Consider the following 26738-nt stretch of genomic DNA (forward strand, 5'->3'; position numbering starts at 1 on the left):
CCGGCGGAGGTCAAGGCTAAACTCACCCAAACCCTTGCGGAGGGTCGAGATGCGGCACGTTATTCCATCAGGTGTGGGCTGGATACCACAGACTCGCTGGGCAGGGTGATGGCAACAACAGTGGCGATTCGTCGCCACGCCTGGTTGAGGTCCGCCAACTTTTCGGCCGATGTCCAGAATACACTCATGGACATGCCGTTTGATGGCTGTCGCCTTTTTGGCGACAAGGCAGACCATGCGCTTTAGCGCTTTAAGGACTCCAGGGCTACGGGCAAGTCCTTGTGCCTCTCAGCCCGCGCCAGCAACCGGGTGCCTTTCGCTCCTTTCGTGGCCAAGGAAGGGGTGCCCCCACACGTGCTGCCAGCCACGCACCGCAGACTAATTTCCAACGCGGTGGCGGCCGTGGAAACCGCCGTGACGGCGGTCGGGGACAAAGGCGAGGTCAGTCCACACCTACCCCTGCAGCATCCGCCTCAAAACCCTCCTAGTCCGTGCTTTCAGGCCCATGTGACGCCAGTGGGGGTCAGGGTTCGCCATCACCTCCTCCACTGGCGCACTGTCACATCGGACAGGTGGGTGCTGCAAATCGTCTGAAGGGGCTACTCTTAGAGGCAACCCCGCCAGCCATGCCACCGCAATACCACCGCGTGTTGGGGGGATCACTTGCGACTTATGCAGGAGGAAGTTACGGCCCTCTTGGCCAAGGGGGCCATAGAGCGCATTCCTGGGCCAGAAGTAGGGTGTGGTTGCTACTCCCACTACTTTCTGGTACCCAAGAAGGGTAAAGGGGGCCTACACCTTATCTTGGATCTACGGAACGTCAACGGCTTCCTCCGGAAGGAGAAGTTCAAAATGCAGACACTGGCTCAGGTCTTAGCTGCCCTGGACTCAGGAGACTGGATGGTAGTGTTGAACTTGCAGGACGCTTATTTCCACATCCCCGTCCTGCCGGCCCACCGGCACTACCTGCGGTTCATGGTAGGCCACGAGCACTTTCAGTTTACCGTGCTCCCCTTCGGCCTTGCCAGCGCCCAACGGGTGTTCACGAAGGTGATGGCGGTGGTCGCAGCTCATCTGCGCAGGTTAGGGGTTTCGGTCTTCCCCTACCTCGACGACTGGTTGTTGAAGGCGGGCTCGCCCCGGACAGTCGTCAGCCACCTCCAGACGACGGCAAACCTCCTGCACCAGCTGGGGTTCTCCATCAATGTGCCGAAGTCACACCTGAGCCCCTCCCAGAAGCTCTTCTTCATCGGAGCGGTTCTCGACTCGGCACAGTTTCGGGTTTATCCTCCCGAACAGCGGGTTCAGGATATTCAGGCTCTGATTCCGATCTTCCAGCCTTTATCCCGAGTCTCGGTCAGGTTGACGCTGCGGCTTCTGGGGCTGATGGCCTCCTGCATCCTTCTGGTGCATCACGCCGGATGGCGGTTGCGGGCTCTGCAGTGGGACCTGAAGTTTCAGTGGGCCCAGCATCAGGGCAACCTGTCCAACCATGTCCTGATCTCGGAGGGCACTGCGAGACAGCTGCAGTGGTGGCTCATGGACCGCGATTGGGTCAGCGGCAGATCCCTCTCCCTTTCCCAACCGGAGCACGTCGTTGTGACGGACGCGTCCCTCCAGGGCTGGGGAGGCCACATGGGAGAGGCGGAGATCATAGGCCTCTGGTCTCCGGCGGAGTCCCAGCTCCATATCAACCTTTTGGAGCTACGGGCGATTCGTCTAGCACTGAAGGCATTCCTCCCCTCTGTCCGGTGGAGTGTAGTGCAGGTGTTCATGGACAACACCACCGCCATGTGGCACTGCAACAAATAGGGCTGGGTGGGGTCGTGGACCCTCTGCCAGGAGGCTCTGCGCCTCTGGCAGCGGCTGGAACATCAGGGCGTGACCCTTGTGGTTCAACACCTGGCAAATTCTCTGAACGCCAGGGCGGACTAACTCAGCCGCCGGTGCATGATGGATCACGAATGGCGTCTGAACTTGGATGTGGAGCAAGGCCTCTTTCTGCAGTGGGGAGAGCCTTGGTTAGATCTATTCGCCACCGAAGAGAACGCGCAATGTCATCAGTTCTGCGCGTTGGAATTTCCAAGGCGGCACTCGCTCGGAGACTCTTTTCGGCGCAAGTGGAGTTGCAGTCTGTTGTACGCCTTTCTGCCTATACCACTTCTGCCCAGAGTGCTGAAGAAGATCAAACGCGACCGGGCCCAAGTCATCTTTGTGGCTCCGGACTGGGCACGAAGGTACTTGTGTCTTGAGCTACTCAGTATGTCAGTCGATCCCCCGGTTCGTCTACCTCAGCAGGAGGACCTTCTGTCACAGCAGCAGGGGACGGTCCTCCACCCGAACCTGTCCAGTCTCCACCTCCATGCTTGGAGATTGAGCGGCGACAGTTGAGGCAATTTGACTTGCCTCTTGAAGTCTGTAATGTCATTCTGGCAGCCAGGCGTCCCTCCACAAAGTCGGTATACACCTGCAGGTGGAACAGATTTGTGGCATGGTGCACAGCAAAGGCTGTGGATCCTCTCTCTGCCCCTCTTTCTGAGGTTCTTCTCTTCCTTCTTTCTCTTGCCCAGCAGGGGTCTGCTCTGGGCACTATAAAGGGCTACCTTTCTGCCTTTTCGGCCTTTCTAAGGCTGCCTGATCAACCTTCTTTGTTCAAGTCCCCTATTGTAACTCGTTTTCTGAAAGGCATCACACACATGTTTCCCCCTGTTCCGTTTGTGATGCCTCAGTGGGACTTGAACCTTGTTCTTACCTATCTGATGTGCGCTCTGATGTGCGCTCCCTTTGAGCCACTTCACAACTGTCCTCTCCGCCTTCTTACTCTGAAGACTGCTTTCCTGGTTGCCATCACCTCTGCCAGGAAAGTGAGTGAGCCCCAGGCTCTTTCATCCAAACCTCCTTTCCTTTCTGTCCATCCGGACAAGGTTGTGTTGCGGACTAGACTCTTTCCTGCCCAAGGTTGTCACGGCCTTCCACATCGGGCAGTCTATCACCTTGCCCACCTTCTTTCCGCCACCGCACCCCTCAAAAGAGGAAGAGCGGCTGCACCGTCTGGACCCAAAACGTGCGCTTTCGTTCTATCTAGATCGCACACGCCAGTTCCGGGTGGATGACCAACTCTTTGTTGGTTACGTGGGCGCTAGGAAGGGACGGGTGGTGCACAAGCGGACCATCTCTCAGTGGGTCGTCTTGTGTATCAAGGCTTGTTACTCCTTGGCGAAGAAGGAACCTACTGTTGGGCTGAGGGCCCATTCCACTCGGGCCACGGCAGCTACTACTGCCCTGAGCCGGGGAGTCCCCTTGCAGGACATCTGTCAGGCAGCTACTTGGGCATCGCTGCACACGTTTGCAAGACACTACTGCCTGGACAGCCAAGTCCGGAGGGAAGGCTTCTTTGGCCGTTCCGTCCTCCAGGACTTTCTGGCGTGATTATTGGTTCGCAGACCCACCACCGGGGTTGGTATTGCTGGGGTATCTATTCTAAGGTGAGGAATCTAATACTAACCTGTTTCTTTCAGATGAACAAGTTACTTACCTTAGGTAACAATATATCTGTAAGAAACAGTAGTTAGTATTGGATTCCTTACCGCCCCACCCATCCTACCCGTTCTGCAAACCGATATCTAGGGTTAAGGTCAGGGCTCTAGTTTCAATGGTACCAGTGTGGGTTTTTAACATGGCTCTGAGTTTTCTGGCACGGAAAAGCTGTGTCTAAGAACTGACGTCAGCGTGCTGAGGCAGCGTCTAAGTGCTCCGACGAAGTCATCACGGCGCAACGACGCCGACGACGGACGCGGAGCCGCGGACGACGCCTACTGACGCGCAAGGGTACTGCTACGCAAACATTTCCGGATCCAGTCTGATGCCTGGGGATATTCTAAGGTAAGGAATCTAATACTAACTACTGTTTCTTAGAGATATATCGTTACCGAAGGTAAGTAACTTGTTCGTTGAAAATGTAACAGCTGTCATTCGTTATGATCTGGGGGATAACATGTAAGCCCCAGACTCGCTGTTCACCGTGCTTTGATTAGCAAGCTAGTGACAACTTTGAGCAAGATTGGCAATCGTGTAGGACAGTGCAAGCAACTGCTTTGCGTGCATGTTGAAGTGAATGGGCTTAACGTTGTGGTAGAGACCTTAAAAACATAAGACAACGGAAGTGGTACCCTTTCCACCCCTCCATCCACTCGAACCCCCCAATTAGGTTGAGAATTCCGTCCTGTAAAAAAATTGTGACCCATGGGATATCTCCCTGTGGGGGCATGTGTTACCATCGAACTGCCCTGCGTAAATAGCAGGGTGGCCGGGATGGCTAATTGTCACAGGAAACATACTTTGATAGGTGACAAAGGAGCTGTAAGTGTAGGACTACTTTGGTCTGAATTACAAGGGTGAACTAAAAAGCTTAATTAGCACTGTACACGGAGCGAGAGAGTGGAGAGTCAACTCATGATTTCCCGGAGTTAATGTGATCGACAGCGCACCTGAATACCAGTTTTTGGCTCCGGATGGCGCGCTGCTGCTAGGGGTGTCGTCATCGCTAACCTTCATGAGCGGAATTAAGCAGCTTTACCGTGATACCTTTGCCGATTTACGTGATCCAAGAACTCAAAATGGCGTCTTTTCTCTGATTTGCTTACGGAGCTAATTAATGACCCATCTTTGTCCCTGATTACTCATTCAATCACCTGATCTGCGAATCATTGACCGGACTCAACCTGGATGTGTTATTTACACTGCTACACCCAGCATTCGATGCTTTGCAGTGATCGGTTACTCTAAGATGCCTGTACCTAAAATGGGGGCTCTACGAGCACTGAGGAGTTTATCTTTCCGGCTTTGCGTTAAGGCGTAATACTAGGTAAGCGTGAGGAGGCAGTGCTAGCAGTACTTGGGGAGCAATTGATAATGGGGCCGTTCACAGATTCATGAGGACCTGCAGCTGGACGGTGCCTGACTCTAAAATGGCGGCCGTGTAAGACGGAGGGGATCGCATTACTTTCCTTGATATGATCTAGCGTGGTATATTAGCCATGTAAATAGTGGTTTTGGTTCAAAACCTGTATCTCCTGATAATCGCTCCATCGCACAACTGATTTTGCTCCCACGGTGAGACTTTGCCAGACTTTACCAGAGTTGTGTCTTTCTACCTGCTATGTAGAGTATAAGAGATGTTAAGGGCTGAAACGTTTTGAGCGTACGTGCGGGCTGGGTGAATGCAATGTAGTTAATGCGTGGCGGGTTGAGCACAGAGCCAGTGACTTGATCTAGGGAGTGTTTCTCCAACCCCCGACGTCGCAGCAGCTGCCATCTTCCGGTGCAGGACCATGAAGCAGGGCTGATCCAGCGCTTTAGCTGAGTGCATCTCCGAGCAAAAGTTAGAGTGTGAGCCACAGCTGAAACATCATCCTACACTGGCTGGTGGGAGCTGCCCGCTGTGAGGCCCTCGGAGCCTGTGAAAGGTAACAGTGGAGCTGAGATGGAGTGTGCTGTTGAATCAAATTTGTCCCCGAAGAAGTGAGTTGGTTTCTGGGCCCCCCTGGACTCACCAGCGCTGGGCATATTCCTACAGAACGCAGGGGATTCTACAACTTGGCCACAGTAAGGAGGAATACAAATATCTTGGCCCGCCTGACCCCAAAATGGCGGGCGACATCCCTTCACATAGGAGGGAGTGCAGGAGGCTTCCCTTTAGTCCCTTGAGGGTACGTAGAACTGAATTACGGCTGCCTAGTTTGTCGTGGACAGTTGGAATGATCAGTGATACACAGGAGCACCTACCCCCTCCCTGACCTTAAGATGGCCGCAGTGTGACATTATTACCTCCAGGGGTTTTCCATTACAGGCACTACTACTAGATGCTTATTGTTAATCCCCATCCCTTTTCAGCCATATAGCCTTGGGCGGACTCTGACAGGAGGGGGCTGAAGCGGGGGGGGGATAGGTGCGGAGCACACTGAAAGCAATCTGACGCCTCGGGTAGCTCCCACTGCATCCGGGGGGCACCCTGGGTGTGACAAGAGCAGACTCCCATGGGTGGGAGATGTCCAGGAGAAAGCAGCAGAAGCCCCAGCAGGTCATCTCTGACTGCGAGACTCTACCGGCTCCGAGAATTGCACTTCAGATGCCACCTATCAAGTTCAGGCAAGAGCCGCGCCGTGACCGGTACTCATGATGGAACTTTTTAACGATACCCCCCCTAGGCAGAATCTAGAACTTTCTGTATGTACTGCAGTGCCCGAGCAACCTTTGGCCGATGACCGGTGGAGCTGCCCTATGCAGCTGAAGAGGAGTTTGGCTTGGGTTCACCCCTCGTCCGTCACCTACCCAGCCGGACGTCGGACACTGTTTTTCCTCGTCTTCTTGTTGTATTTCTTACCTCCACCCTATTTTTATGCTATGCTTTCGTAACGCATGTAACTGTTCTCCAGCACCTATTTGGCCATCACCTACACAGCTGGTCTTCTGACATGTTTTTCCTCGTCTCCCCGTTATGTGTCTCCTTCTCTCCCCCTTCGATGGAACAATGACGACGTCCCCTGGGCGGATACCAAATCTGTTTGTACCTTCCTCAGAGAACCGAGCAACCTTGGCCGATGCCCGGTGGAGCTGTCCTATGCAGCTATAGAAGTGTCTGGCCCCTTGGCCGCCACCTACCCAGCGGTAATCTGACATTGTTTTCCTCTTCTCCCCGTTTGTGTCTCCTTCACTCCCCCTCCCTCTGTGATTCTTTGATTCAAACGGTTGTAACTGTGTAACCTGTAACTTGCTGATCCTCATGTAAAGTGCTCTGATACCTCCGGGTCTAGCCAGCGCTATATTAAACTTTGCAAATAAAATAAATAAAAATACAATTGCGTGATAGACAAGCAATAGTGGGACAGCTCAGTTCGGGTGCAGCGACTTAAGCCAACTATAGATGTATAATCATTGTCACTCAGTCTGTCCGTCACTGCAGCTTGTTGGGATGCTTGGGGCAACTGCCTTCTGGAGCGAAAGTGTTTTGGAAACTTGAGATCTGACTTGGCATCGGTGAAAAAGTGTGCTTGGCCATCGTGCAAGATTTTTAGTTTTGCTGGGTAGAGCATTGTGTATGGAATTTCAGCACGTTGTAACAGGCGCTTTGTAGAGAGGAATTCTTTACGTGCGGCTTGGACCAGAGGAGTGAAGGCCGTAAAAATGTATGTTATTGCCTTGGTGATTAATAGGGCAGTGCTTTCTGGCTGCTTTTAGTATTTAGTCTCTGTCGCAGTAGTTTAATAACCGTGCTATTATGGGTCTAGGTGTGACGCCGACGGGTGGTTTAGGTCCAAGAGATCTGTGTGCACGCTCCACCACAAATACTGTAGAGAGTACAGTCGGAAAACGATCGCGCAGCAAAGCTTCTACGTAGGGTTCCATTTTGGGTATGGCGGTGGTTTCTGGTATTCCGGCTAAGCAAAGGTTGTTTCACCGGGAGCGCGCCTCCAAATCCTCGTTCTTTGCCATGGTCAAAGTGAAGACTCGCTCCATGTTGAGGAGGTGTTCTTTGGAGTCCACTTGGCATTCATGTGTCTCCGTCAGGCAGTTCTCCAAGACATCCAGCCTTGCCTCATGTGAGTCAACTTGGCTCTTTACCGTGTCTAACCTGGTGGTAAGTGCGTCTAGTTTGGTGTCCATGGACCTTAAGTTAGAGCGGACCTCCAGCATAATGGTGCACAGATGGTCTTCTTGTTTGTCGCTGTCCTGAATCGGTTCGGTCTTTGGTTCCGAACTGGTGTTTCCAGCTCTGGTGTGGCGCTTGTTTTCAAATGGCAGTTTGGACTGCTTAGGGTCGTTTTTTCCCATGTTGGAGGTAGACCAGAGCTGCTTGGGACTGCTACACCCCACACCATCTTGCTCTGACCTCCGTGCTCTCTCTCACCCCTCTGCGCAGTCGCCCCGGGCCCTCAGAGTTCTGACCAAGCACGCTGCCAGCGGGAGTCGGTCAACAGCAGGGGAAGGCCTTACTGCGAACCACAGTGTAGAGGAGGTCCTACCTGCCCGTACAGCAATCAGCAGCCCCCTGGGGCCCAAGGCCTACTCACGTGGCCGGAGGTTGTCTGCAATCGGCTAGCTCCACAAGTCTGCTGGTCCGTGCATGCCCAGTTCGGAGGTTTGCGTGTCCTTCCTCTGGTCTCTGCTAAAGCCGCGGGCCGCCCCAGCTGCATTCGCACGGCGTTCGCTATGCTGCTACAAGGGACTGTTGTGGCTAGATAGATGGCTGTGGTCTCGTCTGCTAGGACAGCCACCTCCCTGTGCCCCGCTCTGTCTCTCGATCACAGACCGCAGTGCGATGCGACAGGGCAAAGCGTTCGCTGCACCTTTCACCAGCTACAGGCCAGCAAGGTAATTTTGAAGTTTTTCTGGTGCGCTGCGCCGCCAGGCCGCGAGGATATTGCAGCACTGTCCTGATGATTGCCAACAATTGAGGGTAGCCGGGAGGTGATGGTGGTATTGTGGAGCCCAGGGGACTCTGTGAGCACTAGGGTGTAGAGCCCCGCCCTGGAAGTTTATCAAATACAACGGGGAGAAACCAAAACAGAGGAAAAATGACCTTGCATTCACTCTTTGTGTAGGAGATGAAGAGCAAATCTGATAATACAGTTACACTCAGTCAGCTCTCCCTTTACCCATCTCCTCCACCCCAGCCCATTAGAGTCTTGTCTCCGAGGAGAAGGTCAGGTACAATCTGTCTATTTTTTTTAAAATGGTTTACATTAAGCTGCCACGTGGCTATGGGTGCCACCTTCCATGGCATTGTCTGTAGCAGTGTTCATAGTCCAAAGAATCACAGTTCGCATAATCACACTGCTGATTTGTTACTGAGATAGAGATTTATTGCATCCTATATCTGTCTCCTGCAGCTTGAAATCACATTTACGTTCTGCAAACCTTTTAATGCATTGGTGCAAAAAAAGATCTGATAGAACTCTACACACCACCTTCTGAGATTTTCTTATGGCATGCCTGGTGTAAATTCCAGGGTATTAGGCAAGGAAAGGAGGTGAGCGATCCCTTTCTCGTTAATCTGTCCCAGATCCAACTCAAGTGGGGATTGGCAGAAGCGCGCTTTTGGCATTTGAAATAGCAGCAATCAGACTAGGTCCTAGAGTGGTCTCTGAGCGATCGCCCGATCGATGAACACCCACTTGTTATCTCTCTCCCTAGCAGACCATTTTACAATGTGCCTAATATGTGTTCTGTAGAATGTTGGGGCATCCCAGGCCTCATCGTTTGCTAGGTCCCATCAGTAACATCTTGCTTAAGCTGGGCCTACATCCTGCCCAAACAAGACCAACAACCTTTCTTTGAATGTCTGCAACTCTTTTATAGTGATGAGGGCTGGCTGTGCCTAGAAAACGTAGAGCAGCCTCTGCATCGGGATTCTTTTGATTCCACCTACCCCCGAAATAGACATTGAGTTCCATTATTTGAGGTGCACCTTTATTTGGTTACAGAGAACTGATCAGTTAGTCACTGTTCAACTCTCCAACTCGGGGGACATCGATCTACAGTTAGCTGTTGTCCCCCTGTGAAAGTTGCAGTCCCACTATCTCTAATTTGTGCCTATTAATTTGAAATCCTCAGGCTGCCTCAAACCTGTGAAGTTCCTCCAGGGTTAAAGCCAATGAGTTCAATGCATTTGAAATGTGAGAGCAGGACATCATCTGTATATAAACAGATCTTATGTTCTTCTGAGACCAATTTTAACATTTCACATCATCTCCTAATTCCATCCGCTAGCCGTTAGACCACCAGCGCAAAAAGAAGCAGTGAGAGCAAACAACCATGCCACTTATGAAGTGTAAGTCGAAGGGGGCCCAATCTTCTTCTGATTAGCTGAATCCAGTCCTCAAGGTCCAATTTGCATGATAAATGCCTTTTTGGCATCCAGGATTAGAAGTACCATCAAGACCTTTTACCTGCTAAGATTTTCTACCAGGTGTACAATTCTCCCTGTGTTATCTGGCCCTCAACCTATCTTTGATAAAGCCCACCTGGCCAGAATCCTGCAAGAAGGGCATCCAGTTGTCAAGGCGATTGGCCAAAATTATAGTGTATAGCTTGACATTCATATTTAAAAATGTGATCGGCCTATCTGAGGCACAACTCATGATATATTGTCTGCATTTTGGAAGAAGAGCAACAGCTGCCTCTCTCATTGTAGACAGCACCCCCTCCCCCTCAGCAAAATAGTTGAGTTGGTATTTTTAGGTGCCTGCTTAGTTAAGGGCTTCATGAAACACTAGTGTAAAGCAATCCAGGTTGAGGTTTTTGTTCATGAGCATATTTTTTAGTACATGTTGCGGCTCACTAAGCTCTAATGGGCCATTTAGATTCTCTACACCTGAGTAAGGTACGGCAGGGAGCTCAACATGCTCAAGGTATTGCCTAATATTATCTGGTGTTTTCCTTTCTTAGTATATAGCTCAACGTAGAAAGCCTTTAAACCTTCTTTTTTCTGCCACATTTGTGGTTAGCGCTCCTTTTTTTCCTGACCTGCATAACACATGTCCTTGCCCTCAGGCTCAGAGCACAGAGGCATCTAGCTAAGATTCTACCAATGTGGTTCTCTTTTTCATAGATAGCACTGTTGCCCACAGCTTAAATGGTATGAGCTTTATTCTGAACAGGTCTCCCTCAACTGTAGATGAGAAACCTCTATAGACTTCCCCTGTACCACTGCATTTCACACTTGGTCTCTTCTATTTTATTGTTCGCAAAGTACTCTTCTATCACTTAGATCATCTCTGCTTTGTTAGCTGGATCACAAAACATGTGGTGTAGCTTCCTTCCATCTGCTTTTCCCATGCTCTGCACCCACCCCTCCCACTCTAGTGTCATGTGTGCGTGATCAGACACAAATATTTCTATATTCAATAGCATATGAATAGTACCCTGTGAGACAAACGATTGATGCAGGAGTATGTTCTGTGGATGTAGTAGTAGAAGGAGTAGTTTCTTACCTGTAACTCCAGTTCTGTAGTAGGAATCTCTTTATTCCCTGGATTTCAGAAGGGTGTTGACATTCTATCTGGATAAGACCAAAGACCTTCGCAGGTCCGACCAATTGTTTGTCAACTATGGGTCGGATAGGACTGTTCTGGCTACTTCGAAGCAATCTATCTCTAGGTGGATTGTGTCGTGTATCCAGCTTTGTTATCAGAAAGCGAATAAGACCTTAAGGGGTAAGCCTAAGGCTCATTCCACCAGGGGCAAAGCGGTCACAACTGCTTTGCTTCGTAATATTCCCATTGCAGAGATCTGTAAGGCTGCCACTTGGAAGTCGGTCCATACCTTTGCTAAGCATTACTGTCTGGACTCTGATGCCAGGGCAGATGCTCAGGCTTCGCTGCGAAATCTGTTCGCATACTAGTGGTGTTGTCTTTTTTTCTCCACCGCCGAGTGGTTTTTGGATGGGTGTGCCATTCTATTCACTAGATTATGACTATACACAGAGATCCCCTACTACAGAAGGAGTAGTTTCTTACCTGTAACGCCAGTTCTGTAGTAGGGGTATCTCTGTGATAGTCATAAGCGCCCGCCCTCCTCCCCAGTGGAGAAAGTGATGAAATTATGAATGCTACAGGTCTAGCTGATACACCTCCAAAAAGAACTGAAAGTGGAGGGAGTTGCTGTGCATTCTGGGATACCAGGAGAGTTCTGGAAAGTTTCCTTAAAGGCACAGTATCCCTTTTTAAGCCACATAATGGCAGCCTATGGGGGCTTGTCTGTCCTGTCCTTCCTCTCTATCATTCCAAGGATTTGCTGAAGGGGGGGGGGAGGGGGGGAGTGTTCTTCACGGTGAAACTTAGCAGACAGGTCTAAGTGGGATATTTGTGGAATATCCTTCTATTTCTAGTTGAAGTACTGGACAGTGTAGCCTTGCATGTATAGGCTGCATTATTTGTCTTTAATTTCCTCTTAAGTGTCTATGCAGTACTGCAAAGATACTGTTTATTTTTTGCCTATTTTTCTCTGTAGTTTCGATGCTTGTGCAGGTGGCTAGTGTCCCCTGGGGCATCCCTGCATCCTGTCGCTGCCAGCCACCTCCCACACTTCCACCCTGCTGTCTGAGCGATCCAGATTATCCGCAAACCCTTTTCTGGGTCATAATTTGACTTAAGAGTGTCCTTCCATGTAAACAGCACCTCCATGGGGATTGACCATCTGTAGTGTATCCATTGTTTATGGATTTCGACCGTGAGTGGTTTGAAATCGCATCTGTGCCACAGAGGGGCTTCCAGAAGGTTTTGATGTTGTACAAACTGCTGCCTTCAAACAGTCAGTTCTCGGACTTTCTTTTTTGGCCATGGTAGCTTCCTTTTGTCTACGATCTATCAACTTTCTGGGTCATGCTCCTGGTTCCTTTGCGCGACTACCCTCTCTGTTCACCCTGAAGATAGCAGCTGGGACATGATGGGAGTTCTTGCAGTCTCTATTAGAAAAGTTACATTAGGCAGGCCTAGATGTAGTCCTCTTCATTTTCTTCATTTAAGTTGCAAATGTGAATATTGTCTCTAGGCGGTCCAGCCCGACAAAGCGGGGGAGGTCTGTGCCGGTCTCACAGTGAATCTCCACACCTCACCAGTTCCTCTATGGGCGTCAAAGTTCTCTTCTATGCTGTGTATGTTCAGCCTTTCTCAGCTACCTCCCAGAACAAAAGACACATCGGGATAGAGGCAGCACTCTCTTCCTCCACTTACATGGGGCTCACAGTGGACACATACATCTTGAGTACCCCACAACATATCAGCACCTCCAGGGCCTGCTACAAAAACCACTCTATTCCTACGAGTGGTAGGCCTATATGTCCATGTAAGTTAAGTATGTGGTACTCTTAAAAAAAAAATAATAATAATAATAATAATTTACAGTGTTGCCTCGCAACCCCCTCTGGTTGGATGTCGCCATTTTGAATTGGGCCGGTGGCTGTCCAACAAACTCCCAGGCTTTAGAGGGCGGCCCCCGCCCACATTTACATTAGTGAGGCCCTTGGGAGAGAGGCCCGGTTCCCATGCTCTGCTCGCTGGTGCCTTCTGGGTCCTCCTTATTGTCTGGCGGTGCCACCATCTTGTATATGTCTGGCTGACCGGCCTGTGCCCATGCGCATTTGTCACCTGCTTGCCCTTGAATGCTATTTGCTGGCCATGCTCAGTGACCCCTCACCAGCGGTGTGAGTCCCTTAAAAGTTGCCGGTCAGGGCTGCATTTCTCAGTGGAGTTTGGAGCAATGCACACTGAATGCTAGCACACTGCCTTCTTACCCGGTCACACTTCACCTGATTTTTAAATTGGCTTTAAACTCCATTTTGGATCATCAGCATATTTGCTAGAAAATTGTTTGGAGTAGGTTAGCCAGCAGCTGTATATTTATTTTAAAAAGAAAAGGTGACAAATCATTTTTTGGGGTGGTGGGGGGATTGTGATGTAACTGGCAGCATGATGACTGACTGAGATATGTCTTCAACAATTGAGTTTAGCCAAGCTAATCCTGTTCCTGAAAAAACCTGCTCCTTTTAGAATGGCATGAATAGTAGTATCGAAGGCAGCAGCGGAGTTCCATAAAACCAAGGCCCGACCCCTCCTCCATCCACCAGGATAGATGTCAGTTCATCCAGAAGCGGTAATTTGTTCACCAGTGGCAGAGGATAGGAGAGACCCTGTTGATTCTCGATACTCTTGGCTTGTTGTCATACTTTGCTTACAGTATTAAAACTTCTGCATAGTCATACATTTATTTTTTGCTGATATGACTTGAAAGAGAAAAATGTGATTCCTTGCAGCCTCCATTATTCTATTTACAGTGCTTGGTACATAGCAGTGCTAGATAGTGTGTCATAGTATGTGATGCCTTTCCTTCCCCAATTTGGCTAGTCCTACTCATGAATTTGTTTTCAGGTAGCTCGCTGCACTGAATAGCACAATGCCCAACCTTCTGGACCATTGGCCTTTTTTCAAAGAGAGTAGAAGTAGAGACTGTCATTGTGCTCTGTTCGACATCCACCCCTGTAGTTTTCAGTTTATTGATGTGTGCATTTTGGGAATGTAATAAGGATGGAAACATGTAGTTTTCTCTATATCTGGAACCCTTGCACCTTCCTTGAACCACAAAATATCTTTTGCCACAACTTTCTGCCCATTTCCGAACAGTGTTCCAAACTCTGCTTTCGACTCCAGTCAATCTTATTTTTCTAAATCCAACCAAAATCCCTGTCTGTCTTGTTATCCCTGACCTGATCTTCTATCAGCTTGTTTTTGTACTGGATTCTTACTCTGGGGAGGGCCCTTATACCAAAGGGGTTAATTCTTGCCAGTGACTGAAGCCTTATGTTAGATTGGGGAATGATTTACACCTTAAAAGAGGAGGCGACATTCTGCTATCACATTCTGTTCATAATTGTGGAAAGTCTCCTCCTATTACATCTGATATTTGCCTTCCCAGGGCAGTCGCTTTGCAGCTCACGATGGTCTAGACAATCGACGTCTGCTTTGGCATGGAACTAATGTGGCAGTGGTGGCTGCTATTCTTAAGAGTGGGCTCCGGATCATGCCACATTCCGGTGGCCGTGTGGGCAAAGGCATCTATTTTGCTTCGGAGAACAGCAAGTCGGCTGGATATGGTAATTCCATTTTTATACCTAGTTTAATCGCAGTAGAATTTTGGAGCGGTGTGAAGTTGTTAAACAGTTTTTCAGTGAATGTGTTTGTTTCTAATGTGACCACTGCTTTCTCTGCTAGAGATAATCTAAATCTATTTTATCTGTACTTGTTGCTCTCTGTGAACAAACATATGTAATAATATTACATCATCCGCTAAAGCAACTATAGTTTAGATTAGGTCCCAGTTTCCTTTAATCCTTAGTTTTTGGATATGCTTATAATTTTGCCTCCATTTGATGAGCCTACAAAAATATGCCATTCACGTGGTGTGTCAAACTAGGCTTCACCATGCCAATTACTGCGAAGGCTTGTTTATAGGTGTAGAAGATGGGAATGTTGGGGTAGTAATAGGTGGCTGAACAAAAGTGCAGCTCTTTTCCAATTTTACCGCCTTTGGAAATTTGCTTGCAGCCTTAACAAAAATCTCTGAGAGAAGTTACACCACACTTGAAATGTAAAGGTGTGCACAGTCTGCCGGAGGTGCGCTTTGGGAATTGGTTATAGACCATGTAGTATATTCTAAAAACATTCAAAACACTTTGTTACGGGTCAGTTATGGTTTTATCTGCTCATAACAAATTAAAGTATCGTAAAAAAACCTCTGTTTTCCTGGAATGGGAACTTTAAGTTAAGTTATGGTTATATATTAAATCCCAACCCTGCTCAAAGCCGGCCAGTTAAGGTGACCTTCACAAACCATAACTACGGCCATCAGAACTCTACTTCCAAATAAACTGCTCATAATGTGTGACAGATGGCATTCTAGACTACACCAGAGGTCACCTTCTCATTGTTATTATTGGTTACATCACTGTTGCTACATTGCTTCTTTCTTCGAATATGTATTATTTAATAATAATGCGGTGTGCAGTCCTGGTACACATTGGTACAAATAGTTTTGTGCTCTTGAAGTCCATTTGGGGGTGAGTGATAATTTGGTTGAATGATTCATTCAATTATGTGTGACAAGGGTGAACCCGCAATTCCCAGACCACCTATTCACACATTATAAGGAGTATTGATTTGGGCAGATATTTTCGCTGTCTGTCTGCATGAAATTAAGCTGTCAATCAAATGTACACACCTCAACCATCTAGTTTTGCAGTGGGAACGTTACAAGTAGTTATTCGAAAAAGTGATTACAGTTACTACATGGCAACACTCAACCTCAATTGCAACTACTTCTGTATTCCAGTACAATCCTGCCTATTTTCAGAACCTAAGGATTGTGATAAGTGGAAATTCATTACCAGTTTAAAGTTAAACTCTGGCCCTTCAAGTGTTTACAGAATGTTAAGCTGTGGAACGGGTGTGTCGAGGCATGAGGGCTGCTGAATTCATATCTGTGCGTAGATCGCCGCCTAGTGTTGGGTCCGGATGATTGCACATTGTTGTCCTGGAAGAGTCTTCGAAGTATCACGAGATAGGTGGCTCCTCCCCTGGACTACAGTGCGCATGGGCATCCTCTCCATCCCCAGATTGTTTTTTTCCGCCATTGGGTTCGGATGTCTAATCTTAACTCCAGTTAAATAACTTGTAATCTTTCTATTCCTAAGGCCAAAAGGCCTTCTTAGCGTCGGTATTGTATCGTTCGATGCCTGACCCTTTCGGTTCTTCGATCGGCGTCGAAAGAGGATTCTCTCGACAACACAGGCCCAGACTACATCGATGATGGAACGGACCCCGTTCAAGCGGTGCCCCGTTTGTGATTCCAAATATTCGAACTTAGATGTGCACCCAGTGTGCAATACCTGTTTGTCCCCCGACCACGACGAGTCGAAATGTTTCGCCTACTCAAGGTTCCGCTCAAAAAAGACTATTAAACTACGACGCGCGGCAAGGCAGTCGGCCCAGCGTTCGACACCAGCGCCTGCAAACATCTTCAATGCCGGGGACGAGGAACTCTTCCAGGATGAGGAAGAGGCGGAAGACGACGTTCCCGAAGAAGTGTCGGAACAGGATTCCAATTTCGAGATGGACGAACCAGATGAGGAGTTCGCCCACGACCAAGACATCGTCGAGGTAGGGGACGACGATCAGGCCCTTGCGGCCGTTGATGACGACTCCGGTGGAGAACCGAGTCCGCCCGCAGTTCCGGGGCCTATCATTAACATTCAGCCCTCTCCGGCTCCGGTCGAGGCATCGCCGAAAGGCCTTAGCCAAGATCCATCCTCTCGGTCTACAGCCCCGCGACATAGCCAGGCTAAGACCCTTTCAAAGGAGCCATCGGTCGATTCGGAGAAATCGAAACCGAAACACACAGAGCCAAAATCGAAACCGAAACTACTCAAAATGGTGGTCGGTTCGACGTCGACGACCTCCTCGAAGGCTGCCGACGATCCTTCGGCGCCGAAGATACCTGTCGGCGCCAAGACTGGAACTTCTAAGCAGGGCTCAGCCACCAAGACCGTCGCCTCGAAGGCCTCGGCGTCGGTGCCCGCGTCAACTACCAAACATGGCGAGAAGGGCAAAGGACTTCCGTTGGGAAAAGGTCTGCAGCCACCCCTCTCAGGACTCAAGACTGGGTTGGCTAAAAGGGTCGAGGCCACGAGCAAGGACGCCCCGACTTTGTCGTCGACGCCCAAGGATGGAGGCGCACCGCGCCGGGAGCTCGATTCGACGCAGTCCAGCGAGCGGCCTACACAGGCGTCGAAGAAACTCGAAACAAGCGCTTCCGGTTCGAAGCATGCGGACTCGACGCCACTCAAGTTTGGCCTTCCGCCCACGGCCCGCCCAAAGCAGCTCGAGGTTTCCAAGATGGCGAAGGTGTCCTCCCATGCACAAGTCGTCTATCATGAGCCTTCTTACGACAACCAGGCAAAACTTTTTATTGACTCCGAGTCGGGCAGGCTTACCATCCACAAGCGGAAGATCGTGCCTGAACATCCCTTGGAGGGTTACAGGATTCCCCTCAAAAAGAAGATGGTCTCCACCACCTCTCTGGTTCTTGTTGAACCTATTCAGGACTATTCGCAGCATGCTGTTCAATCTCCAACACAAAGTGAGGACGACTTGAATGCGGACTATAGCCACATGGGCTTCTCTTACAATACTGACACTGATCAAGATGTCTCAAATCAATGGTCAGGAGCAGCAGATCAAGGCGATGACCCTGATGACCCCCATGCCGCTCCAGACTCTCAGTCCTACATTGTAAAACCATCACCAACTGAGGACACTGTAGCATTCAATGCATTAATAGAGCGGGCAGCCCTCAACCATGACGTCGAGATGCATGCTGAGCCAGTGGATGAGGATTTCTTGTTTGATACCTTCTCCACATCTGAACGCACCACCAAGACTCTGCCCATGCTTAAGGGAGTCCTCAAGCATGCCACAGCCATTTTCAAGGAGGCAAGCAAAGCCAGGGTTATAAATCCACGGATCGACAAAAAGTATAGGCCTGCCCCAGTGGACCCAACCTATATCAAAGGCCAGCTCCCATTGGACTCCCTCGTGGTGGCTAATGCACGCAAAAGGGCTAATTCTCAATCTACTGGTGACGCTCCCCCGCCGGACAAAGAGTCAAAAATCTTTGAGGCGTCTGGGAAGCGTGTGGCAGCGCAAGCCGCTAACATTTGGAGAATAGCCAATACACAGGCCCTGTTGGCTAGGTACGACAGGTCGCACTACGACACCCTAGAACAATTAATGCAGCACATGCCTGACATGTACAGAGAGGCAGCGGAAATGGTTATACAAGAGGGTAAACTGGTCTCCAATGCGTCAATCAAATGCGCACTGAATGCAGCAGACACTGCAGCGAGGGCAGTCAATACTATCGTGATGCTGCGACGCCATGCATGGCTGCGCATCTCATGGTTTAAATCCGAGATCCAAACTACTCTTCTCAATCAGCTGGTTAATCCGGACTTCCTGTTTGTACCCGAAGTGGACACAACACTTGAGAAAATGAAAAAAGACACTGACGGCGAAATCCATGGGGGCTCTCCAGTCACAGCAGTTTCGGGGCGGTTCCTTTCGCCGCTCCGGTAACAGGGGAGCAACAAGAGGACAGGCTCAACAGCATTCACAGTACACCAAGGGCAACACGCAATCTGCCTACACTAAAAACACCAGAGGTGGATACCGTGGGAACAACACCAAGGGGAGAGGCCGCGGCAATAACAGTGCCAGGTCCTCCACTGCCAACAAACAGTGACTTCATGTCACTGCCCCCCGACCATCTAACACCTCTCGGGGGGAGACTCCAGCAGTTCCTGCCGCTCTGGAAAAACATCACAACAGACAGGTGGGTGAGACAACTTATCCGTTACGGCTATTGTCTAGAGCTAACCTCCACCGCCCCCCAACATACCCCCAAGAAGCCGTCCTATGTCCGCAGAGCACTCGCTCTTATTGCAGCAAGAAGTACTCTCCATGCTGCAAAAAGGAGCCATAGAACTCGTGCCTGCAGAGGAAAGGGGTGCAGGGGTTTACTCCCTGTACTTCTTGATTCCAAAAAAGGACGGGTCCCTGCGGCCCATTCTAGACCTCAGACCCCTCAACCAATACATCCTTTCGGAGCACTTTCACATGCTAACTTTACAACAAGTCCTGCCGCTGCTCCGTCAGGGCGACTTCCTAGCCACCCTGGACCTCAAGGATGCCTATTTCCACATTCCCATTCACCCAAGTCACAAAAAATATCTCAGGTTCACAATCGACAGTCAGCATTACCAATTCAAGGTTCTGCCGTTCGGGGTCACTACTGCTCCCAGAGTTTTCACCAAGTGCTTAGCGACTGTGGCAGCACACCTTCGCAGAGAAGGTGTTCACGTGTACCCCTACCTGGACGACTGGCTCGTGCAGGCCAAATCTGCCGAGCAGTGCAGCCGCGACATGTCACGTACAATTCACCTCCTTCACAGTCTGGGGTTCTCTCTCAACTACGCAAAGTCTCACCTGCAGCCGGCCCATGTGCAACAGTACCTGGGGGCAACACTAAACACCCAGTTGGCCACGGCTCAGCCGAACCCAGCCAGGGTCAACAGCATGCAAACGCTCATCCGGAGGTTCCAACCTCAGCGATCCCTCCCAGCGCAAGTTTTCATGCAACTGATCGGCATGATGGCATCCTGCATATTCTTTGTCCCGCACGCGAGGCTGCACATGCGACCCCTTCAAGAATGCTTAGCCCGTCTGTGGAACCAGGCTCATGGCCATCTAAAAGACCTAGTGTTGGTGACCGGTCGTGCTTACAGCTCTCTGCATTGGTGGAACCCACAAAACCTTTGCAGGGGACGACCGTTCCAAGAGCCTGTCCCACAAATGGTGTTAACGACGGACGCATCTCTCCAGGGTTGGGGAGCGCATGTCCTCCACTACCCAGTGCAGGGACTATGGACGGCACAACAGCAGAGGATGCATATCAATGTGTTGGAACTCATGGCAATCTTCATGGCACTGAAGGCGTTCAAGCTGCACCTGTGCAACAAGGTCGTGTTAGTCCGGACGGACAACATGACCGCCATGTATTACATCCAGAAGCAGGGAGGCACGCACTCCCCGCAGCTGTCTCACCTAGCCCAGAGCATGTGGAAGTGGGCCATTCAAAGGAACATCTTCCTCATGGCGGAGCATCTCCCGGGTGTCGACAACCAGATGGCGGACCTGCTCAGCAGGCACAGTCATCAGATGCACGAGTGGGAGATCCACCCGTCGGTTCTCCATCCGTACTTCCAACAGTGGGGTCATCCGGACATCGACCTCTTCGCCATGAACGAGAACGCAAAATGCCCAAACTTCGCCGCCAGGTTCCCACACCCGCAGTCTCAGGGCAATGCGATATGGATGAACTGGTCCGACAGATTTGCGTACGCTTTTCCGCCAGCCCCCCCTCATACCTCTGGTGGCGCGCAAACTGCGACAAAACTCCATGACGCTCATCCTAGTTGCTCCGACGTGGGCACGGCAGGCTTGGTACACCACGTTCCTAGAACTTTCAGTGGTGCCTCACCAACTGCTGCGCCTCACTCCCAGCCTCCTCACTCAGAGCCATGGCGACATTCAGCACCCAGATCCCCAACAGCTGAACCTTGCGATTTGGCTCCTGAGGTCATAGTTTGGATACCTGAACTTGCCTCCTGAGTGCATGAACATCATCAAGGAGGCTAGACGACCGACTACCAGGGCCTGCTATGCAGCCAAATGGAAGTGTTTTGTTATTTACTGCTCCAACAATAACATTAATCCGTTGGACGCATCTACGCAAAACATCATATGTTACTTATTGCATCTGTACCAATGCAACCTGGCGTACAGTTCCATCAAGATCCATCTGGCGGCCATTACCTTCAAAACAGGCAGCACCTTTCCGTTTTCAGGGTACCAGCCATTAAAGCCTTTTTAGAAGGACTTAAGAGAGTAATCCCTCCCAGACACCCCCCTTCACCAGTCTGGAACTTAAATATTGTTCTCACCAGACTCATGGGGCCCCCCTTTGAGCCACTCCATTCCTGTGAAATTCAGTTCCTCACCTGGAAGGTGGCCTTCCTAATAGCTATTACATCGCTGCGGAGGGTCAGTGAACTGCAAGCTCTCACAATTCAGGAACCCTACCTGCAAATTCATGCCAATAGAGTGGTGCTTCGCACCAACCCTAAATTCCTGCCAAAGGTGGTTTCGCAGTTCCACCTTAACCAAAATATAGAACTGCCAGTTTTCTTTCCTAACCCAGACTCCGTGGCAGACAGAGCACTGCACACCTTGGATGTCAAAAGGGCTCTCCTGTATTACATCGACAGGACAAAAGACTTTCGAAAGACTAAACAACTGTTCGTTGCATTCTCTCCACAACATAAAGGCAAACCTATCTCCAAGTCAGGTATAGCCAGGTGGATTATTAAATGTATCCAAATCTGTTATCAAAAAGCTAAGCGCACATTAACAGTTCCCCCCCTAGAGCGCATTCCACACGCAAGTTGGGGGCTTCCATGGCTTTCCTGGGTAATATTCCTCTAGAGGACATATGTAGAGCAACCACATGGTCCACCATACACACATTTACCAAACACTACTGCGTAGATGTACACTCCAAACAGCAAGCTGCTGTAGGACAAGCTGTTCTCAGAACTCTCTTTCAGACTGCTGCAGCTGGCACGGGCACCCGCCGGTAAGGAGGAAACTGCTATTTATTCTATGCACAGATATGAATTCAGCAGCCCTCATGCCTCGAACGGAATATGCTACTTACCAGTATGCATCTGTTCTTGGCATGAAGGGCTGCTGACATTCATATCGCCCGCCCTCCTCCCCGGTGCCTGTCGCAGCTGCAGCTCTCAGAAGCATTTTCAGGCATGGTCATCACTTTCAGTATTACACTCCATCTCTGCCACAATGGCGAAAAACAATCTGGGGATGGAGAGGATGCCCATGCGCACTGTAGTCCAGGGGAGTAGCCACCTATCTCGTGATACTTCGAATACTCTTCCAGGACAACAATGTGCAATCATCCGGACCCAACACTAGGCGGCGATCTATGCACAGATATGAATGTCGGCAGCCCTTCATGCCAAGAACAGATGCATACTGGTAAGTAGCATATTCCTTTTGCGTAGCAGCCAAAATACTTTGTGAGACAACTGTCTGGTAAAAGGGGCGAGTTAATTGCTGTGTCTCCCGCACTCGCAGCAGACTGTTCTCCTCCATCACCATCAAAGTAAAAAGTCGCAACCAAATCCGTGGCAGACAAGGCCTATCCCAGCAGGAACGAGCGATTGAATTTGGGAGGTCGCTTCCCCTAATAGTGAGATAGACAATGAAACTTAAGAATGATGATGTATTGCATTGCATTATTTCACATGTACCCTTAACAGGAATTTCTTGCCAGGCAGCGGTCACAAGTGACTTAAAACTGGGAGTTTGGAGTGTTTTTGGAGGCCAGTGTTAAACACTTGGTGGAACAAGAAGAACTTGTTACCAGGCAAATCCTTCCTCAACCCATAGCTGCTGGTGCGGCTCACCATAGAAGTTTCCCTTGCAGGACTTGTGGTCCACATGAACAACCTCACCATTAAAGGGCAATGGTCTCCACAAGCAAATTTCCGATCAATGTGATGTGCAGGAACCCATGGCATTTCAGTTAGCTCTACGAGCAACCACACCATGTGCTACATCCATAAATAGGACTGTGCGTTTGCAACCGCTTTTGAGCATGGCTCAAGCAATCTGGTATCTGTCACTCCACTGCCACATTCACCTGGTAGCAGAGCACTTGCCGGGAGTGGATAACGACCGTGCTGATACCCTCGCAGGAGCCGTCGCCAAACTCATGAGTGGTAGATTTGTTTCAAAGTTTTCAATCCATACTTTCAACTTTGGGATACCCCACCAGTAGATCTGTTGGCCAAACAAGCAAACAAAAACTACCAACGTTTTGTATCAAAGTTCCTACCTACATCCATGGTCTCTCTGGTCTTTTCCTGTAGATAGATTGGTTGGACATTTGCTTAGATATTCCCCCACAAACATTTCTATTGATTACACAAATAGTGCTTATTGTTACTCATTCTTATTGCACCAACATTGGCCTGCTAACCTTGGTTGGCAGGTCCATCGAGCTTGGAGTATCCATCTCTCCACTTGAATAATTGCACTTGAGCTCAGAGTTGCTCAATAAACATAGAGGTCAGCTGTTACACATTAACCCTAGTTGCTCAGTCTGATTGTCTGGCACCTGAGGTTTACAAATTTGGGTTGCTACAGCTCCGTCAAGCATATGCACAATCTTAGTGAATCTAGACAACCTACCACTAGAGCATGTTATTCAGCTAAATGCGAATGGTTTGTAAACTACTGTCCCTCACAATCTAGATTGTCTAAATTCCATCATGCTGTCTGTTACCATTTCCGAAATACAAACTTGGCTTACACTTCAATGCTTGTACATCTATACAGAGTCCCTGCATCCCTCCAAAACAGTTTGTCTGTTTTTTAAGTTCCTCTCATAATGACTTGTATCGAAGGCCTTACGAAGGGATCTACCTTCGTACCCCCAACACCTTATTGGGACCTAGTACTCACTCAGTTGATGGGGGCAAGGTTAGAGCTGCTCTATACATGCTCACTTCAGCTCCTCTCTTGGTTGGTGGTCTTAATCACCTCTTAACATGTCTCTTCAAAGAGACAGTAAACTATTCACAATTTCAGTATTGTATTGTATTGTATATTGGATTTATATAGCGCTTATCACCCAGGGGTCTCTAAGCGCTTGCCTTGGGAACCCGTCCTGGCTTTTCCCTGTGAGATAGCACCTACAGGGCATCCCCAAGGTGAAAGCCAGGCATCCCGCCATGGGGGGCCGTTGTGGAGATTAAGCAAGCTTAATGCCCAGAGTTGCAGAGTGTGAACCCATGATTAGGTCAGGCACCGAAGCGAGAATTATCGAGTCCGTGGACATTTGAGCTCAAGACCCTGCCGCGTCGTGAATTGAAATCTGGTCCCGGGTCTAAACTCTGCTTCAGGGTCTGCCTGCTCTAACCAGTGAGCCACACTTCTCCACAGTAGAAGTACCATGTATACATTCATAAAGCAATAGTAGTGTTAACCACTCTCACTTTTTTTTCTAACCAAGGTGGTTTCACCTTTCCATGTTAATCAATCTATTGACTTACCACCTTTTTCCAAATGTCACAGCCTCCCACAGAGAGGGGTTAAGGGACGTCCGGTTCTGCATTGACCGTACTTTCAGCATTAGAAAAACACAGACAACTCTTTGTTGCATTTGCCCAGCTGCATCTTGCCACTCCTATCTCATATGCAAGTCTGGCAAAAGGGATTGTCAGGTGCATTCAGTTGTATCATGCCAAAGCCACATATTAACTGCACAGCTCTCCTACAGTATATTCCAGGTGCAAGAAAGGAGCCATAGTGTAATTCACAGAAAGCACCTTCTTAGCAAATATATGCGCAGTAATCATCTTGCTTAACTGTATACGTTGTAGACCTTCCTTTGCTATGTGAGTCTGTTTATAGATGTCTTGTAGATAGAATAATATAGTTTTTCTCTTTTTTTTCTCCATTTGATTTCATCAAAATATATTTTGTGGTAAGCACTTGAAATGGTATGTGTTCAAGTGTTCGAGGCATGTGGGCTGCTGAATTCATATCTGTGCATAGATCGCCGCCTAGTGTTGGGTCCGGATGATTGCACATTGTTGTCCTGGAAGAGTCTTCGAAGTATCACAAGATAGGTGGCTCCTCCCCTGGACTACAGTGCGCATGGGCATCGCCTCCATCCCCAGATTGTTTTTTTCCGCCATTGGGTTCGGATGTGTTTCGGTTCCCTCTGTCGGGACCGATAGTCATTTACGTTTCTACTTGAGACCAAAAGGTCTTTAGGCTGGGCGTCGGTATTGTTTTCGTTCGGGTTTGTCTTCCTTCTCAGCTCCGAATGCTTCCTGCCCCTCCACGTGCTGTCGGCGCGGACGGGCCTACTCGACGCTCCAAGTTCCTGAACATGGAACGGACTCCGTTCAAAAGGTGCCCGGTGTGCACCTCCAAGTATTCACACCTCGACGTGCACCCTGTGTGCAACAAGTGTTTATCACCGGACCATGACGAGGCCAGGTGTATGGCCTGCTCAAAGTTCCGGTGCAAGAAGACCCTAAAGCATCGTCGGGCTGCTCGACTCCAGGCCCAGTTGTCGGCACCCCCTGCGCCCCCGCCGGACAACATCTTTGAGGAATTTGAAGAAGACGAAAATGTCTTTCAGGTTTCGGACTCTAGCCCTGCGTCGGAGGGAGATGACTACGACGCGGGAGATGAGGAGTTTGATGAAGCCGGCGACGAGGTAGGGGACGACGATGGGGCCATTGCCACCGTGGGGGATAGCTCGGAGGAAGAGCACCCCCAAACTGACTCAGGGGTCAATCCCCAACATACGGCCCAGGTCGAGGGATCGCCTTCGGGCCTTACCCAAGACCTTGCTGATAGTCCAACTGCCCCGCCTCTCGGCCCGGCCACGGACATTTCTGATGCGCCACTCCCGTTGAAGAAAACGAAAGTGAAGCCATCGGGATCCACACCATCGGTTTCGAAACCGAAAGTGAAAGCTCCACTGGTGGGACAGAAGGCTCTAGAGGCGTCAACACCTAAGAAAGTCAAGATGGCCGGCTTGAAGAGCCACGCCAAGATGGCCGACCCCAAGGCCTCTGGGTCGACGCCGAAGGCAAAGGCGGCCGGCGCGGCTGCGTCGGCGCCGAAGATGGTCGAGGTCGATGACCCGAAAAAGGCTCCAAAGAAGCGGCAAGGCGATTCCAAAGCTCCGGCTGCGCCGGCTCCGGCCGTCGGGGCCAAGGATGGCAAGGTGTCGGCGCCGAAGACGCTGCCCCCGGCAGACTCGACTCCCGACTCGGGGAAATCGCTCGAGACGGTCAAGCCCTCTTCAACCTTGACGAAAAAGGTCGCTGAGTCCCTGCAACGGATTCGGAAGGACGCTGAGGTTCCCGATCCGGAATCCGTGAAGCCGAAGACCGCATCGAAGCCGGCAAAGGTGCAACCGCCTATTCGCTACACCCTGCCGCCAAAGTCGACGCCGAAAGCCTTCGCTCCGAAGCAGGGGGCGGACGTGCCCTCGAAGGAGATGTCGACGTCCAAAGCGTCGTTGGTGGTGTCGAAGCTTCGGCTCCAGCCACTCGCGGATGAAGAGCGCCGAGAGGTCATCATCGACGCCAATACTGGGAAATTGTCCCTCCTCAAACGGAGAATCACCACGGAGCCGGTGCTTGAACATTTTCGGATTCCTCTTAAGAACAAGAAGGACTCGACGGGCGCTTCGGCCCCTATGGAGCCTTCGTCTCCCAAACATGTGGAACGTACTCCTACGCGTTCTAACGCAGGGGAAGGTGACGATGAGGAGGAGGTCGAGTACAACTATCCGGCGTACTCGGATCCGGAGGAGGAACATGAACCTTGGTCGGCCGGAGCCGACCCAGACGACCCGCAATCGGGTCAGGAACCGCAGCTCTTTGCAGCAAAGACCTCACCGACGGAGGACTCTGCAGCCTTCAACGCCTTGATTGAGAGGGCCGCAGCTAACCATGATGTCGA

The 26738-nt window shown here is 50.1% G+C and overlaps 1 protein-coding gene across 1 annotated transcript in view; it reads left to right on the plus strand.

Moving 5' to 3' along the window:
- Window positions 1–26738, plus strand: part of PARP3 (poly(ADP-ribose) polymerase family member 3) — a 225347-nt gene that overhangs the window by 135549 nt on the left and 63060 nt on the right. Inside the window, exon 9 of the mRNA XM_086938724.1 lies at window positions 14470–14647. Coding sequence (XP_086794850.1) covers window positions 14470–14647 — 178 coding nt within the window. The remainder of the gene's footprint in view (window positions 1–14469; window positions 14648–26738) is intronic.

Source organism: Lissotriton vulgaris, chromosome 9, assembly GCF_964263255.1.
Source record: "Lissotriton vulgaris chromosome 9, aLisVul1.2, whole genome shotgun sequence".
NCBI lineage: Eukaryota > Metazoa > Chordata > Amphibia > Caudata > Salamandridae > Lissotriton > Lissotriton vulgaris.